General features: G+C 34.0%; 1 protein-coding gene across 1 annotated transcript; it reads right to left on the reverse strand.

The window, feature by feature from the left end:
* Positions 1-16,148: 16,148 nt before the first annotated feature.
* LOC109006674 (3-hydroxy-3-methylglutaryl-coenzyme A reductase 1-like) lies at positions 16,149-18,461 on the reverse strand. Its single transcript, XM_018986038.2, has 2 exons — positions 16,819-18,461; positions 16,149-16,580 (listed from the first exon to the last, which is right to left on the reverse strand). The coding sequence occupies exons 1-2, from the start codon at positions 18,331-18,333 to the stop codon at positions 16,332-16,334; spliced, it is 1,764 nt and encodes a 587-aa protein (XP_018841583.1). The 5' UTR covers positions 18,334-18,461; the 3' UTR covers positions 16,149-16,331.
* Between the last annotated feature and the right edge of the window lie 1,077 nt (positions 18,462-19,538).

Below are 19,538 nucleotides of genomic sequence, written 5' to 3' on the forward strand. Positions count from 1 at the left end.
CCCCTTCCTTATAAACTTCCATAAACGCACACCATATCCCTCTCTTACTTCGTTGGAACAACACCCTCCCCTAGCGACGCCATATCTAGCATCAACAGTTTCCTTCCACAATGCTCCCTCCTCCAAGTGATATCTTCAAAGCCATTTTCCCAATAAAACTTTATTAAAAGTCCTCAAGTTACACACTCCCAAACCTCCATTCACAACTGAGACACAAACTGTTTTCCATCTAATCAGATGAAATTTCTTCTCCTCCCCCATGCCTCCCCATAAGAATGCCCTAAAAAGTTTCTCCATCCTATTTACCACCCCTGCAGGCATAGGAAATAAGGATAGAAAGTATGTGAGAAGGTTAGTGAGTGTACTCTTAATAAGAGTGAGGCGACCCCCTTTTGATAAATATACTCGTTTCCATCCAGCTAACATTTTCTCTATCTTCTCCATTACTCCATTCCAAATAGCTCTATTCTTAAACGTTGCTCCCAATGGAAGGCCCAGATATTTCATTGGAAAAGAAGTCATTATAAGAAATCAAACATTTTTCAGCGCTTAAAACCATCACAAATAACCCCAATAATCGCTACATTTGATCATTTGCGGCGATTTTTAATTTGCTACATTTTTTACGAAACAAAAATGTCATTTTTGACCAATTTCAGTGATTAGAAAAATTGACGTAAAAACTACTATTTCTGACTATTTTTTCCCGTCGCAACTGTCTAAAAAATTGACAAAAATGAACTTTCCGTTTATCATTAAAATCGATGAGAAAAGTCAATTCCGAAGATATACTTCGTTGCAAAAGGTTAAAAAAAGCACTGTGAATAGCTCATTATTTTTTGCAGGATTTTTAATTATCGACGCAATTATTTATTTCCAGCTGGTAAGTTCGCCGTAAATAATATTTGTCAGCAATATAATATCGACGTAAATATGTTTATGAAACGAAAAAATTATTTCTAGCGAATTGTACTCGCTGGAAAAAGTGTTATAGAAAATTTTAAAAAAATGCACAAAAAAAAATACAGAAAAAATATAATACACATCCAAATTATATGTTCTTGCTCAAAAAAAATTGCACTAGTGGGAAGCACAAAACTAGATTTACAAATAATCTAAAAATCAATGACTCTTCTCCAACCTAGGGAAATCATGTGAACAAAGATAAAAATTATTGGAATATGTTAAAGTAGCAAAAGAAACAAAAGAAAAGAATGAACTCACCCTCTTAGCTTTAAGAACTTGCTCCCTTCTGATAGGTTCTATTCCTAATCCTGTGCATGAAACTAGGACAAAGTCTATTTCTTGCCCACTCTACATACATCAGTTATCATATTAAAAAAATTGAAAATATAGCTATAAATCATTCTCCCAATATGAAGCTAGCACAAAAAGTTCTCATTGCAACTAATTCTTTTGAGAGATTTCACAAATATGGCTAAACACATCCTCAGCTCATGACAAATGTACAAAAGCCAGCTAAATCCATGTGGTTCAGGGTGCACACAATGATCATTCAACATATGATCCATTAAGCATACACCCAACCGCCAAGCCTCTAGGGAAGCAAAATGAAAGAAGATCTTTGTATTTGAGAGGCAGCTCCTTTTCTGGAGGTTAATATAAAGCACCATAGATCATTATGATGCTAAATGAAAAAAAAAAAAAAATCATTAAGTCTTCACATAGAATACCAACCAGGCTTAGTAAACTTAGAAATATACAGGAGAACTAAACTCAACAAGAGAATGGGAAAACTCCTAAATCTAGTCCTCAAAAAGTATATGAAAATATGCTTGATATAATCATCCAATCAAATGGCTATATTTGAGATCTTTGAAATTGAAGGTTAAGTTTGATCCCTAAAAGATCAACAATCTCAAACGTTCTAATATCAACTCATGGCATTCTTCACAACAGAGCTACATTCCAAGCCTTTCCAATTGACAATATATCGATACCCAACCAGTGCACCATCTTATACATCCCTAAATGAAGTTGAAAGGAAAAAACCAACTAATAGGTAGAGCTTCCCAGAAAAACCAACATACCAATCAACAACTTGTTAAGCTTAGTACAATTGCAGCTGTCTACGCACAAATCGCAGATTCATAGAAGCCACTTGAATTGAAAATAAACATTAAAAATCATCTTAGATCAACAGTAGGATCAGGTTAAAATAAAATTTTTCAACATGTTCTGTCAAAGTAAATCAAACATTTTGGAAGCTTCTAATTTCTACCTCAGCTCAGCAATCTTAGCTTCTGCTGCAACAAGCCTTTGCTTCCATGTGGCCTTAGCTTCATTTGCAGTCTTGACTCGCAATTCCAAGTTGCTCTCATCGCAATTCCAAACTTCTAAGAACAATGACATAATAACACTAAACAAACTAATATATATCACATCATCTAAGCAACCTGTATAATGAAATTGAATGCACAAAACTTATTTATTTTTATGCAAAATTCAATTGTAGCATCATATTGACACTACAGAACCAGAACCAACATTATGTAGGTGTTATAAAAGAAGATAACATCATCTTGCAATTTGTGAAACACCATTTACCCATCTAAGAGATTTGGTGGTTTATTTACGTTTAATTCCGACAAAAAAGCGCACACACTTATCCATTCGAATGTGATGATTGTAGATAGATTCCTCTCGCCGCATTTAACAACTTTAGACAATACCCAATGAGCCTTTAACAAAGTATATCAAATTAGTAGTGTTTTTTTTAAGTAAAGATACTAATATTATTAGAAATGTGGACAAGGAAAAACAAAATGTGTAATTCTCTAAACTTGAATCAGTAAATTCACGCTTATACATTTCCAAAATCAACTTTAAATCCATATCACTTTCCTTCAAATCTTGGACCTACAAGTGAAAACAACCAAACATAATAAAGCCAAATTATTGATAGATTCACTATTTCAATGATAAAGAACATGCAAATTGGACCCTTTCTAAACAAAAATACGATCGATGACCAAGATGCATCCAATATATTTCTCAAGAAAAGAACTCTATTCATGGCATGCAAGTAGGAGGATGGGCGAGCATGTGTGTAACAGGAGATTGCATCAATACAGATAAAAGAACACAAGGAAAATACATCAATGAAACACAGAACCGAGCTTGATATTTCTTTTACACTGGACGTATACATCAACATGACACAATCAGGTATAAAGTTCTTCTATTTTTTTTTTCTTAATTGATAAGTAAAAATATTATATATATCGATAGAAGTAACTAAGTACATTGGACATATACATCATACCATAGCTTGCAGCTTTTGCATCTCTACATCTTGGTCAATAGATCTGGCAGAGAAGGTTTTAGATTCTTTCACTTGCTACGGAGAAAAAAAAAAAAAAAAAAGCTTGAAGCCTTAAACTGCATCTAAGGATATGGCTAAACGAATAAAAATACCCACATTCCTCTCAAGAGTACTAGAAATGCAAAGGAATGTAGACACAGTCTTGACTTAGTACAGTGGGCTTTTTACAGTATCAAGTAATGCAAATGAATGTAGACACAATGTTCACATACTAAGTTCTATCCTAAGAAAAGCAAAGCTAATCTCCCCCTCACCAGTCAAAAAACAAAATGACAATGAGAGGATGCTCAATAGCAATTAGCACGGGTAGCGGGGCTCACTCTCCAAGACCTTGAAAAGCTCTACAACATTTTTAATTTTTGTTATACAAAAGAATATTATATAAGAAAAATGATATATACAATTTCTAGAGGTTGGTTCGCGCAAGTACTTTATAAAAAAGTGAATTTCATCATGAAAAAGTGTAAGAAACTTACTTTTTCTTGATAGAATTTACATTTTTACAAGATTTTTGTACAAGACTTGTACATTTAGAACTTATAACTAGCATTACTCTCATTATAAAAAAAATTAACTGTAAGCTAGCTTTAGATGCCACATTTCTCTCACATCTTCCTCATTCATTCAAATGTTGATAGTCTTCCATTCAATACTGTTTCAAACCACCACTTTTTCAAACACCACCAAAGCATGCACATGATCACAAGGACCCGAAATTTAGATAAACATAAATTCACCGACTTCTCAATATGATAGAGGGAAGAAATAACAATTCAAATGCATCCCGCATTCAAAATTCAAGAAAAATAATATCAAAAAAAGAATACAATAATCCATCAACCTTGGTGCAAAGGAAGAGAAATGCAATTATTAACATTTATCAAACAATAACTATCCCACCTTATAAACGCAAATCAAATGTCAACTTTCAAGTAGTGCCAGTTATTCCAAGATTCAAAGAAAATCTTAAAACACAAAGGACAAGCTTAAGAGACCATCTGAATCAGAGCAACCTAAGAATTAATAAGAATTTCTTCTTGGATACACAGGCCAAAAACAATAAATCAAGAATTAAAAAAAGAAGAACCCATGCTAGAAATCGTACATACAGTGAAATAAATGCTCCACAAAAGTATCATTAGGCATGTACTCAGCAACCAGCAGCCTCTCATCTCTATCACAGCAATACCCAATCAAATTGGCCAGCCTCAGATATACTCATCTGCCTTACTCCCCGCACCTCCTCCTCATTTGGTGGCAGTGGGTTGCGAACATAGCAAGGGAGAGAGGGAGGGCCTCGGGCTGCTGGACTAGGCGAGGAGGAGAAGGGGGATCCGACGGAGGTCTGGCGACGGCGTCGAGGTGTGGGTGGTGGCAAACGGCACCCCCAGCGGTGGCGATATAGAGAAATCCTAGAGAGAGAGAGGTGATGCCAGATGCAGGGAAAATGAAAGAGATTGGCGTGGGGGTTGGGGGAGAATGAGGGGATGGACGTCGAGGTGAGGTGGCGGCGGTGTGGTGGGGTCGTTGGCGATGGGTTGTGGGCGGCGGAGGCTTGAGGGAGAAGAGGGATTGGGGAGAGAGAGAGAGAGGGGGGGCGGGGGCGAGGGCTGGAGGGAAAGAAGAGGGGGAAATGGCTACGCGCTCGTTTTAAATTTTATTAGATTTTCCGGTGCTTTTCCTTCATCGCTAATAAGCTTTAATTGTCGCATATATCATTTACGGCGACAATATTCTTCGCAAATAGGCTCAATTGCAGCGATGTTTCTAATCGATAGAACTATATTGCCGTTACAGTTGACAATTCTTTGTTGTTCGCCGCTAAAGGTAGAAAGTTGCCACAGAAAGTGAAGTTGAAATTCTGCTCCTCCATTTCCCAGCTTCGCACTTGAAATTAAGTGACGACTTAAAAATCGCCGGAAATAATGTATATTTGAAACTATTTTTTTGCAACGATTTTAAAATCACTAGAAAAAACCTAATTTCTTATAGCGAGTAAAATTCATTTTTTTTCAAAACGAATACACGAGATCTAAATATGCAATTAAATAGCATACTTAAATCGGTATTTTTTATCTAGTTTGCAGTAACTTCGAGTTATCATCTATTTTTCTTGTGTTTGGAGTCGACGCTGTTTATAGATCCTTCCTCTTCTGATCTCTACATACCGAGTCAGGAACTTCAGCTAGCTAGCTGCAGGATATGCAAAAACTCAACCTTTTAAGGATATTAATTAATATTGCTTTTGTATTGCTCTAATATGAGATCATGAGAATGGTTAACATAAAATCATTTTGATTTAAGCTAGCTTTTGGAGTAATTAAGCAAGGTGGTGTGCCAACTAATTGTATTAATACAGTGAAAATAAATTATTTAATTTAGCTAGTTCGCTGATGATCGATGATGCATGGACACAATAGAGAAACTTTTAATAAAATAGCATAAATTAATTAGCAAGCTTCCAGGCAATTAAAGCAAAACTAAAATAATTAATTTCTATTCATGTTCATAATTAATTATTCCCTTTGTATTTCTAATTTTAATTTACAAGTCTTTTGAAGGCCATGGATTTCTTTTTCTCCTTCCTAATTAATTGCCTGATCGAAACAGGCCGAGGCTAAATTTCTTTTATTTTGCATGAGACCATCGTTGATAAATTAAATACTAAAAAAAATCTCTCAATTGATCTTCTGAAAATTTGGTGACAAACTGACCCAGAAAAGCTTTTAAAAAAGAGTTTTCCTGTCTCTCTCAAACTCAAAAAGAGAGGGAAGGTTAGGGGTCCCTGCTTTTTGGATACCCATTTTAATGTCTAATTAATCATCGTTATTCACTCTGCCGAATCATTTAATATCACTAATGATAGAAGGATGATGATAAAAGGAATTGTGGGTAATATTACTCTATATATTTATAAATTCACTATAAAAAAATATACCTTTTGCGACGGTTTTCATTTAGCCACAAAAGAAATTATCGTGAATGAATATTAATTGCGACGTTTGTCATTTCACCTTTGAATTCCAGCGTGAAGTTAGGAAATGGTGATGGGAATTCACTGTGTAATCTTTTGCGGCGACTTTATACCTACAATGACCCTTTTTTTCTTCACAATAAATATCACTACAAGAAAATATAGTTTTTGCAGCCAAAATATTTTGCAGCGACTCATATTTAGCTACAAAATGTGTTTTGCGGTGACTTTTTATTACTGCAAATAATACTGACAGAAAATCAATCGGTTGGCCATGTTATATTTCTTTTGCGGTGACACATTGATCGCTGCAAAAAGTGTTGATGCCTTATTGACGGAAAAATCTCCAAAATCAATTCACTATGCACCCGATACCCTTTCTCTCCTCTAGTGAAATCCGAAACTCACATCTCCTCGCGACGGGCTGTAATCGAGCCGAGCCGAGCCAGTCTTTGGTTTGCCAAGCTCAGCTCGACTCAAAATACTCGAACTCGAGATTTTTTTTTATTCTTTATTCAAGCTCGACTCGATAAGCTAAACTCTCAACTCGAGCTCGAGCTCATCCCACAAACAAGTTCGAGTCGAGCCAAGCTCGAATTGTTTATTTTTTAATTTTTTGAATAAGATTTAATAATAATAAATTAAAAAAATAAAAAATAAAAGATTTAATATTGAATTTATATAACTAACAAGTAGAACATCTATTGAATTATAAAATTTTAAAATTTTTATAAATAATTAATATCTAGCTAGTTGATATTTATTCAAAATAACAATATATTATATGCTTACATATATTATTAATACATACACTTAATATGATAGCATATATATATTTCATATATGTTTCCCACATACTAGTATATGCGTAACGCCCCAATGGAAGGCCCAAACCACATGCCCTATACTCCAAAAAGACTAGTCAATGATGCAATTGGAATCCTATTGGGACCTTATAAATAGCAATAACTCATCATTCTCAAGCAATGTGAGATATCATACATCACCTAGCCTTATCCATATCATATGGGATATCACAATCTACCCCCTTTAAATTCCCGACGTCCTCGTCGGGTCTATCCATTGTAGGTAGCACGGCTCAAGTCCCACATTTCTGGTTGGGATGAGCTCTGATACCATTTGTAACGCCTCAATGGAAGGCTTAAACCACATGACCTATACTTCAAAAAGACTAATCAATAATGCAATTGGAACCCCATTGGAACATTATAAAGAGCAAGAACTCCTCATTCCCAAGCAATGTGAGATCTCATACACCACTTACCCTTATCCATATCATATGGAGTATCACAATATGAAATTATTAAATTTTATCGATTAATTATTATACAAATTGTAAAATATATCTATGAAGTATATTCACTATATAGACATAAGTAATTAGATTACATATTATATATTTAATTATAAAAGTGGTATACTTATATTATTAGCTAATACATATATATAGGTGTATATATATATTTATCAATATATACATAGATTAGGACATCCTGCTTTTCCAATTCTCAAGCATATTGTATCTAGCAATCATTTAGGCTTATCTTCCTCTTTATTTCTTGCTTTCTCATGTAATGCTTGTCTTTGCAATAAAAGCCACAAATTGTCTTTCTCCAACTCTACAATTGTCTCTACTGAACCTCTTGAAATCATATTTTCAGATGTCTGGACCTCTCCAATTGTCTCACATAATGGCTTTAAATATTATGTCCTCTTCATTGATCACTTCACTAAATATATCTGGTTTTACCCACTCAAACACAAATCTGATGTCAAAGAAGTCTTTAAAAGGTTCAAAGCCATTGTAGAAAAACACTTCAATTTAACCATCAAAACTCTCTACTCTGACAATGGTGGTGAGTACATCTCCCTAGCTAACTTTCTTTCAACAAATGATATCTCTCATCTCACCACTCCACCTCACACACCTGAACACAATGGTTATTCTGAAAGATGGCACCTTCACATAGTAGAAACAGGCATTGCTCTCCTCACTCATGCTTCTTTACCCCTCTCCTACTGGACATATGCCTTTGCCACATTAGTCTACCTCATAAATCGAATGCTCACTCCCACTCTAAATCTGTCCTCACCCTACCACAAGATATTTCTAACAACACCAAATTACTTGAAATTAAGGGTCTTTGGCTGCTTATGCTACCCTTGGCTCAGACCTTACACATCACAAAAACTTGAATCACGGTCCAAGCCGTGTGTTTTCCTTGGGTGCATACTACTGCCTTGACCCTTCAACATCCAAAATCTATGTCTCTAGACATGTCAAATTTGTTGAATCTCAGTTTCCCTACTCCTCATTAACTGGTCTGTCCTCTGAGTTATCTATTTTTTGAATTCATTTCAAAACAGTTGTACAGATTGTAACAAACCCGTCAGTTCCTCTAGTTTAGATTCATTCAAAATAGTTGTTCCTTAGAATTAGGATCTCAAACAAATGTTTGTTATCCCGTATGTGTATTTAACTACTGCAAATGTATATGAAAAAGTAACTTGATTTTCACAATCTGATAAATTAGTTGTTAGGATCACTCAAATATCGTATGTTGCCTCTATTTTGGTTTGTAGTTTGCCCTGTACATATACTCAAGTAGCTTTTATTTTCTGTGGTATTTTCCCCTGATTTAACCAATACCTTGACGCTTGAAGTTCTTCTCATGCCATTAGATATTAATATGCTGTGATTTGTTGTCTTTAGGTTAAGTTATGATGATGAACGTGTTGTTATATAGCTTTGGGATCAATTATTATAGATTTTTGGGTTCTTAATTTAAATTGCAACCATAAAATGCATACATGAAGTACCTGACTTGGTTAAAATATCGCAAAAGATGCAACTTTTATCACTGACATGCCTTGATCAAATAGAAGCAATCTTTTGAAAGTGTTGGATTGGGGAATTCTTCCTAGGTAAGTTATATTCATAATCTTCGTGTATTTAATATTAAAATGTCTTTCTTTTCATATTTTAGAAGCATTGATTTTTGGGTAAGTAGAGAGTCTAATGCAACACTTCTGAATTAGACAATGTAAGGTTTAAGATTTAGGCTCAAAAAGTTTGTGCTTTGTACTTTTTAGTTTTGTTAGGTATTTGGTATGATTGAGATTCGATAACTAGAAAACCTAGTAATTGGCATTTTGATGTAAAAGTATTTCTCCTTTGATATTATGTCTTAAAGACTAACCATTGAAGAAAAGACCATTTTTCTCCACATGTGTAGTAAACTTGTATTTATTTCATCATATGTTTGCAGATAGTATGCCGTATCATAATTGACTATATGGATTAAATGAAGAGGAGGAGCCATTTAGAACAAGGTAGCATTTCATTAATGTTTCCCATCACAGATTCACTTCACAAGGTAACATTTCTTATCTTCTTTTTCTTCCTCTTCAAAATTATTTTCTAATACTTTCTTTACTCTCCTTTTGTTCACTGTGAATTTGCTTAATTTTTTCTGAACTTTTGCTATGAGATGTCAAATTTTGATTCGTAGGATAGGTTGTTTGCTTGTTAATTTGCCACCACTGTTTAATAATTAAGTAGATACTTGTTAGCTTTTTGTATGCTAGACTTTATTATTTTTATTTGTATGCTCAATAAAGTAGATTTCATTCGTTCGAACACGACAAGAAAATAGTTCCTTCCCCTGCTAAACTTATGCAGCTACTGAAGTTGAAAAATGAGACATTGCTTGAATTACATTCTTCTCTTCGAAAAATTAAAACTACTTCTTTCCTCTATTAAGCCTCTGCAAGTGGTAATTAATACTTCCCCAAGACTTCCTTTTATTACTTGTCTGCAACTAAAGTATGAAATAAAATGGTTATTGTTGTTCATTTCCCATGTGTCATTACCATTTCCTTCTCTTTTCTTTCTTCTCAGTAAATATAAATGTTTATGATGCAGCTGTATTTTTTATTGACATTGTTATATCGGTTATGTTTGCTAGATAAAATTAGTATAATAGATTTGTGAACTTATTTGTGATCAACTCGACAAGATATATCTTATGTGCTTGCATTATGTTTCCCTAGTATGATGTGCTTGCATTCTTCACCTGCCTTTGTCTGCTCTAAGTAAACCATCAAAATAATAGTTGAGAAGTTTTTCTCTCTCTCTCTGCCTTTGCCTTCTCTCAGTAAACCATCAAAACGATGTGCTTGAATTAGGATTCTTTGCTTTGCTCATCTTTTGCAATTCATTTTGTAGGATTTTCTTGGACTAGTTGAAAAGTCTCTCTCTCTCTCTCTCTCTCTCTCTCTCTCTCTCTCTCTCTCTCTCTCTCTCTCTCTCTCTCTCTCTCCTACAGATATGATATCCAGTTAACTGTTGGTGATGCTATCATGGTGAGCATTGCTTTTCATTCCAAGTTCGTTCTCTCTTAGTACATCACTTATAGTCTCAGCAAATTTGTTGAACTCTTTTTCAAGAGAACTCTATTTTTGGTTAACGTGGTTGTGTTATGAGTTGATACTTACAGTCATGTATACTTCAGTTTTTAAGTATATCTTTAATATTTTTTTTGTGTCACATATATTCCAATTATTGTACTATTTTTTTTTCTTTCCTTTTTAATCTCATCCGCTTAGTGCATTTATAATATATTATTCACATCCTTTGTGTGTTTTAGGTTATGACAGTCATACAGTTTCACTAGTATTTTATTATTATTTTGTAACAGACTATTCCCGAAAAATTTTAGTCTCTGAAAATTATCAATTTCATCGAATTTGCATTGCTGATATAAGTTTTTTTGCAATGATATATGCGATTCTGTGTACCATTTTTCTGGCGCTTATATATCTATTTGAGACAGTACATCAGCGCCACAAATAACTATGTTTTTGTGACATTTTTTTGAAATCAATGGTAAAATGTTTTTGTAAAGCAACTTTCGCGTCCAACATGCATCGAAGTAGAAACGTTCAGGAAAAACTAATTCCAGCGATTCTCGCCACTTTTAGCAACGAAATATGGCGTTGAAAAATGTCATTTTTCTTATAGTATATATATTGTCTCTTCACTTTTAATTCTTAAATAATGAAACAAAAATTCAAAAGATCTAAATCAAAATTTTATATATCTTTCTGTTTTTCTATGTATAATCATAAGCCATAAGCACAACATCAAAAAAAAAATATATCATAGACATAAAAATATTACATAAAAGTAAACTAATAAAGTGACGTGGTGACTTCATGTGATCTGTAACATCTATTTTATAATAAAAATAACTTTACAATCTAACGTATCATATCAAATTATCACTTTGTAGACTTACCTTTATGTAATTTCTTTATAGTTAAAGTATTTCTCAAACAAGAATACTCTAATATATTATACGGTAGAAACCTTAAAATTGAGTCATTTTGATAAATTAAAATAAGAATAAAAAAGAGGCCCGTGGTTACATAGAAACAAGAAAGGGTGGGTAGGGTAGGGTAGGGAGACCCTGATTTCATTTGGGCCAAGACAACATAGTCCAAGTCGAAACTCGAGGTCAAGTCTTAAATATGAACACGACTTTGCCTTTGCAGCAGCTTTATATTAGAGGCCTTTAGCTTGGACTTGACGCGGCTGGTCCAATCATTCCACTATGGCGGGCCGACCATTTCTGACTCAACGTTTATGGCGTGATTGGAGTTGTGTTTGGAATTTTAAAAAGTATTTTAATAATTTTTAAAAATTATTTAATATAAAAATGATTTATTTGAGTATTATAGATGAAAGTATGTTTTAATTTAATAAGCTAAAAGTACGTTTGAGATAATTATAATTTACTATTTTCAAATTTTTAAAGATATACTCATAATTTTTAAAAAATTAAATGATATTTTTATGTCATTTCTACTTCATAGAGTATTATTTTTAATTTGTTTATAAAAAAATGTAATACTTTTTTAAAGTGTTTTAAATATATGATTATCAAATAATAAATAATTTTTTAATAATAAAATTTATGACTTAATCTATAAACTTTAAAACTATAATTTATATTTTTTACCACAATCTCAAATATGCACGAATCCTCTCAAATGAGCTCTTCAATTATATTTATTTTATAAATATGCCATCTCTCCTTCTATTTCAATATTTCATATTATTTGTAAAAAAATTAATTTTTATTGTGTCAACGAGAGTCACGTAATTTATATTTTAAGACTATTTAATGATTATTCTATTTAAATAAATTTTGTTCTCAATCTAATGTGTAGAGAACATGTAATAAATTACTTACATCACATCATTTAATTTGAAAAATAAATATAAAATTTTTAATCTTACCATTTAAGTTATAATATTGTGCACCGACTTAAAAATAGAATAACTATTCTTTTATTCATTAACCAAGTAATAATTAAGTATTTTCATATTACAGACATGCAGTACTCTCATCTTATTCTAAGATACCATGTTAATTAAGATTAATATTTGTACAGCTACATCCATAAAAGAATTACATAAAAGTAATCTCACAAATTGATATAATTTTATCTTATTCGTTAGATTTATTTTATAATAAAAATAATTTTATAATATGATAAATTATATTAAGTCATATTAATTTATAGAATTACTTTTATATAAATAAGCTAAAGTATTTTCCTTTATATAAATAATTTTAATTACATGACCTATAACTTACTCGTAAATAACGCGGAATCAGTACATTTGACATCACCTTTTTATATATACTCGGTCCTGTCTATTACATCATGCGTAGATAAAGTAGTTCGAACCTCTGGAATTTCCTCCGGCGTGCCCTTTCCGAAAAGGAAAAGGAAAAGGGAAAGGAAAAGGAAAAGAGAAAGAGGTTCGATTAAAGGGAACTAGGAAGTAGTACTGTTCTATTTGCTGCTCGATCAAATAATTACAACGTGATTCAAACCATTGAAACTGCTAATTTAAATCATGATTAGGAAGATTAAATCACTAATATTATGCAATGTGACATTAATAAACCTTGTTCTTAAACTATTTTCAACCAAGGTATATATTCGGTAGGCCAAAGTCTTTAGTTGTATTAATTTTAATATTCCTCTACCACGAGTGAGAATAATTTATAAAATTATGTTATGATGTTATGGAAGTTCTTAATTATGGTGAGATGGGCGTTTAAGTGATTGTAGTTATAATAATGTTTACTGTAAAATAGTTGAGTAATGCTACATGCAGTCGTAGAATGCACAAATGTCGTGCAGTCATTTTGAAAAAGAGTGAGGTTTACTATTAAAAAATTAATTTCTTTTCACGTGGGTTCTATATTTATTTATTTTTTTCAAAGTGACTGTACGATACTTGCACACTCACGACTGCAAGAATCATTTCTAAAAATAGTTATAATGATCGTTAAGAATATAATATAAATAATTAAATATTTTTATTTTTATCTGTTTAAACTTTTGAGACGAGTAATGATCTCATAATAACATCATTATTCACGTGGTTTTGAATGTTTAGTTGTATGATGTGGTACGGTATCGACAATGGATACTCAATTAGGTGACAACCCAATTGAAGTAATTTTGGCCACTCATGACCAGGATATTTCCATGGCATGTGTATCGTGCTGAAGAAAAAGATCAATGTTGACTACAAAATCTGTCAACTAACTGCAAATAATCCCATCTAAAAAATATTGCAGATTAATGTATATGTAGTCCCCCCATGAACTATGTGTGAAAGTTTGACTGGTCTCTGAGTCGATCCTTGACATTAATGCATGATCACCTTCAAGAAAACGACTTTCAACCATGGAAAAAAGATCGGGTTTTGCTACACAACCTCCACCACACTCCACACTTTATCTTTTTTTTAATTTTTAAAATTTTTAATATTTTTTTAAAATTTTTTTTTTAGTTTATTTTTTTAAAATTATTTTAAATTTTCTATTTATTATTCATATAATAAATATTTAATAAAAGAAAAAAATAATAAAAATTAAAAATAATATAAAGTGTGGAGTGTTAGGAGGTTGAGAAGATTTATTCAAAAAGATCGACTGTGACCCCCATTTCATATTCAGGATTAGTGTACATTCGGAAACATCTCTGCAATGTTTATCATAGCGAAAAAGTCTTAATCATAAAAATATATTTATAATTAAATTAATGTAGTCTGATGTAATATGTTTAATTATAAAGTTAATTTTTTTATAAAATAAATTTAACATATTATATAAAACTATATCAATTTATAAATTTATTTTTATGAGATCGTTTTGTAATTGTAGCACTTCTCTTATCAAAATGGTGGGCATTAATGTCAGGCCTCTATATAAATAAAGGGTGCGGCTACTCTGCCGCCCCAATTTGACCGTTGGGCATGGTATGCCCAGCGTAAAAACTTTTTTTTTTTTCTTTTTTCTTCTCATATTTTTTTAATATATTTAAATATATTTAAAAAATAAAAAAAATACACCAATACATTTAAAATCACTTCCTTAATCACTAAGTTAAAAAAAAAAAAAAAAATGACCAGCAGTCAAATAGAGGTGTCAAATAAAGTGGGCATAGTAGTGTTTCCAATAAATAAAATAGGAGAGAAGATCGAGCAAGGATTGATGGTGATTGTTATTATTGCATGCCGACATAAGAATATTCTTAATTTGAGATAAATAAATGTAAAAGCCTCTTTAATTACTATATATCCAATAAATAAATAAAAATAAAAATTAAATATATATATTATTAAGGAAAAATGGGCTACTTTACAATTTTGTGATAATTCAGGAGAGTGATCCTCAAAAATTGAAAGTCTGGACATGATTTTAAATAGAGTGATGGGTTGGGTATAGTTTATGCAGTTTTTCCATAATTTTTTTATGAGGCTTCAACTAGCCCGCAGCCATGTCTGAAGTAATGGATGGCCATGATGCACATTAATTAATTTATCTATTGGTTTACAGATACTTTCTTTCTTTTGAGTTGGCCATTACTGTCAGCAATTTCACATGATATATAATTGGATCTTACCTAATTCCTTATTATCTGAATAAATCAGACCAACACTGCTCTTGTTTGGAAACACTTTTCAAAACTTTGTCCAATTATTTTCTGATTTAACAAAATTATGTTTTTAAAAAATGAAATTATTTATACAGTCTTGAGTATGCAAATTCTACGTACTTTTTAAAAAAAATATGAATAAATATGATATATACATAAAATAAAATAATAAAAAATATCCACTTTTTAAAAATAGATCTCACTTTTCTTTTGTTTAAAAGAAGTGCATCAAGTTTGCAAATCCTAACTGTATGTTATATTTACTACTTTAAAAAAGTAGTCAAAATTGTAGGTTAAGAACTTAATTACAAGATAATTGTTATACGAAAAACAATACTCATCATCCACACGTTATATATAATTTTTATTTTTTTATTAAATGTGTAGTATATAAGTGATGAATAGAATAATTCAATTAGTTTAAGATGATTAAAATAAAAAAATAAAAAAAATATAATGTGTTGTATGTGAATATGATGAATAACAAAGCTGATATTATATTATATAATTCAGTTTGAACCGGTACTTTAGAATGGAATATGCAGTAGCCTGCGGGGGGGATTCTTGTTGATCTGGATTACGTTCTAAAGCCATCAAATTAAAGTTGGGAAACTCAATTAAAAAAAGTAAAATATCCAAAGAATTAAACGATAGTAAACCTTTCAATAATGCTCACAATTGGCAGGTACTTGACCTTATACATGGCATGAAATTAAGAAAAACAGAAATTAAAGAAGGTATGCGTTTTGATTTAGAAAAAAAAAAAAAAAAAAAAAAACTGAAAACAAATGAACTTGTATCTTTTGATGGGTCTCTGCTACGTACCAAACATCTCTATCCCTGCCTAATCGACAGTTTATGTATGTCCATGTTAATTTTGCATGTTTACAGGATTTACGATCGAGGGCTTAATTTGGAGCCTCGATCGAGCTTGGGGTCTTCGATCTCAGTACTTCTGTTCCCTTAAGAGGAGATCTTGGGAACGTCTTTGGTCGCCCCGGCCCTGTTGTACTTCATGTGGCTGTTGACAAGCTGTCCAGCTGCTAAAGCAGACATGAGAGAGAGTTCCCCAGCAAGAACAGAACCAGCTACGATGGTGGCCAGCAGCCTTGCGTTTGATCCTGCTGCCTCTCTGTTTGCACCCTTCACTCCAAGCAGGTTCAAGCATGCTGACTGAGAAGCAAGTTGGGTACCTCCTCCAACTGTACCAACCTGGAAAGAGAAAAGATCCGCGTAAGGCCACAGCTCGTTACTATATGGAAAATACAAAATGTTTTGGATAATCTGTGATTGTTGGCAATAATGACGTGTGTGAATCGAGATAAGGTGGGAAATCAAATCAGGAATTCCTAGAATCCTGGTTATTTCATGCAAGTTGTGGAATTTGAAGTATTCGTGCAAGTGGTTGAAGTAGTACCACTGCATGCAGTTTGAAATGTGGAAATTTTACCTCAATAGAGGGCATGGTGACGGAGACGTGAATATCCTTTCCATCGTTGACAGCTTCCATCATGGTGATACAGTGAGAACTCTCGACATTCTGCGCCGGGTCTTGGCCGGTGGCTAGGAAGACGGCGGAGACGATGTTACTGGCATGGGCATTGAAACCGCCCAGAGCTCCAGCCATGGCGGAACCAACGAGGTTCTTGAGCATGTTGAGCTCAACCAAGGCTTCCACGTTGGTCTTGAGGACCTTCCTCACCACATCTCCGCTTATGATAACCTCACAAACCACTGACTTGCCCCGACCCTCAATCCAGTTCACTGCAGCAGGCTTCTTGTCGGAACAGAAGTTGCCAGAGATGCCAATGACATCCATGTCGGGGAAATCGTTCTGGAGGAAATCCAAGACGTTCTGGACACCTTTGGAGACCATGTTCATCCCCATAGCGTCGCCGGTGCTGCATGAGAATCTCATGTAGAGGTTCTTTCCGGCAATCGCACATTTGATGCTCTGGAGCCTTGCGAATCTACTGGACCTGTTGAAGATCATGGCCAAGGTGTCAAAGTTGGCCGGTTCCTCCAGAAAGAACTTCAACTGGGCAGCTCTCCGGGCGGTGGCGAACCTGACAACGGGAGCCCTGGTCATGCCGTCCCTTAATAAAACGCTGTTTGCGCCGCCGGACAATTGGATGGCCTTGCATCCCCTGTTGGTGCTGGCCACCAAGCAACCCTCAGTGGTGGCCATAGGCACCATATATTCCCTCCCATCCAGCAAAAGCGGCCCCGCTATCCCCACCGGAATCTGGACGTACCCAACCGGCATCTCGCAGCACTGACCCAAGATGGATTCGTAGTCGAAGTTCTCTAGTGGGAGCCCATCCAGCGACTTGCCCGTCATCCTCTGCAACGACTCGCGCCGGATGGCTGCCGCCCTCTTGCAATCGCCCAGCTTCGATTCCAGCGAATACAACGGCGTCTTCCCCTCCACCACCGACTTTATGATCTCCTCGTCCTCTTCGGTCGGTGGTGTGATCGCCTGGGAGACTTGGGGAATCGGACAGTCCACGAGCGCAGCGCCGCAAGGGACTTTACGAGAATCCTCCTTCAGAAGGGCTTCCTCATCAAGCTTTTGTGGGCCAGCATTAGCTGCGATGGACTGGTCCTCATCTTCGGCAGCCCAAACATCGGTGGAAGGGCGAAGAATGGACTGGACGAAATCGATTCCGAAGAATCCAAGGAGGTAGATGAAGGAGGCAACAAGAGCGAGGATGGCGATGATCTCGGAGAGGTCGACGATGTGGAGAGGGGTAGAGTGACGGATCTTCTCACGCCAGCGGGTAATCAAGAAGTAGACCACGGAGAAGAAGAGTGTGAAGAAGACCCCATTGGTGAGGTAGAGAGGGAGAGGCAGTGCGTCCGAAGCTTTGGGATCCTTCTTTAAAATATCGTCCACAACTCCGCCCATTTTCATTGGTTTAACCGGCGCCAGCGCCTTGCTCGAAGATCTCCGGCCCAATTCCATCGTGAAATGAGCAGAGAAAGCGGTAGTCTGGCGGGGGAGACGCCGGCGGCAAGTCCAATGGAGGAGGAAGAGGAGGAGTGTAGACTACTGTAGAGTCTTGACTGGTTTTGATCTTTAGATGAATGGAAGAGCGTGCATTTAGGCACTATTTATAGGAAATGAAAGTGGGAAAGTTGCTCTCTTTTGTTCTCTTCATTTTACGTGTATGTCCTAATTGGTAGGGGATCTTCCGATTCTGTTCGTAGGCTTTTCTGTCTTTTTGTAAACACGGCTCACACGTACGAGGACAGAGCGAGGAAGCAGGGTGGGTTGGGAAACGAGGACCGGTTCCATTAACGAGTGAAAATAAATTAATGGCACGTGTAAAAAAAAAAAAAAGGATTGGTGGGCTCCACACGACTCCTAATTTAGTAAATTGTATATCCAGCTTGCTGCCCTTTGTTGCGGGGATCAAGTCCTTGTCTTGGCTCATTAATCTTCTCTAGTTTAGTAATTTAATTATTGTTTTGAATGTCTCTTCTTATCTTATATTCCACCTACTTTTTTTTATTTGCTTTTGATTCAATGAACGTGGGATGTGCATATCTTTATAGTCCAACAATTTAATTTAATTTAATTTCTTTATTTTTAATTTGATGCTCTTGGAAATGAATATCTTCATAGTTTAGAGTATTTTTTCATTAATCTCATTCACAAATTTCGAATTTTATTATTACAATAAAAATGTTAACCAAATTGGTCAAAAAAGAACATTACAATTTCACTCATTGTCGGATGATGTGTTGAAGAGATCAGATCTTACTTATTATATCTTTAGTCATTATACTTTTCATTACGCTTTGATATAGTTTTAAATGTTTGATTTTTTAGGGTTAGTTTAGATTCAAAGAAGATATGAGATGAGATGATTTTAGATGAAAATTGAAAAAAATATTATTAGAATATTATTTTTTAATATTATTATTATTTTTAGATTTGAAAATTTTGAATTGTTTATTATATTTTATGTAAAAATTTAAAAAAATTATAATGATGAGATGAGACGAGATGAAACATTTTTCAAATCCAAACGAAGCCTTATTATTATTCTATATATCACGTTAGGATGATATCTATATAGAGTTCTTTAATTAAATATCGAACAACTATTATTTTTCCATATAAAACATGATTTTACTATCCAAACCATTATTGTTTTTTATCAT

This window comes from Juglans regia, chromosome 16 (assembly GCF_001411555.2).
Source record: "Juglans regia cultivar Chandler chromosome 16, Walnut 2.0, whole genome shotgun sequence".
Taxonomy (NCBI): Eukaryota; Viridiplantae; Streptophyta; class Magnoliopsida; order Fagales; family Juglandaceae; genus Juglans; species Juglans regia.

What these genes read in the sequence shown, in the direction of transcription:
- LOC109006674 (XM_018986038.2), bottom strand. Translation starts at nt 18,333, where the DNA reads ATGGAATTGGGCCGGAGATCTTCGAGCAAGGCGCTGGCGCCGGTTAAA. An exon ending in TCACCATGCCCTCTATTGAG is followed by an intron (nt 16,581 to 16,818) that starts GTAAAATTTCCA and finishes TTCTCTTTCCAG; the next exon opens with GTTGGTACAGTTGGAGGAGG.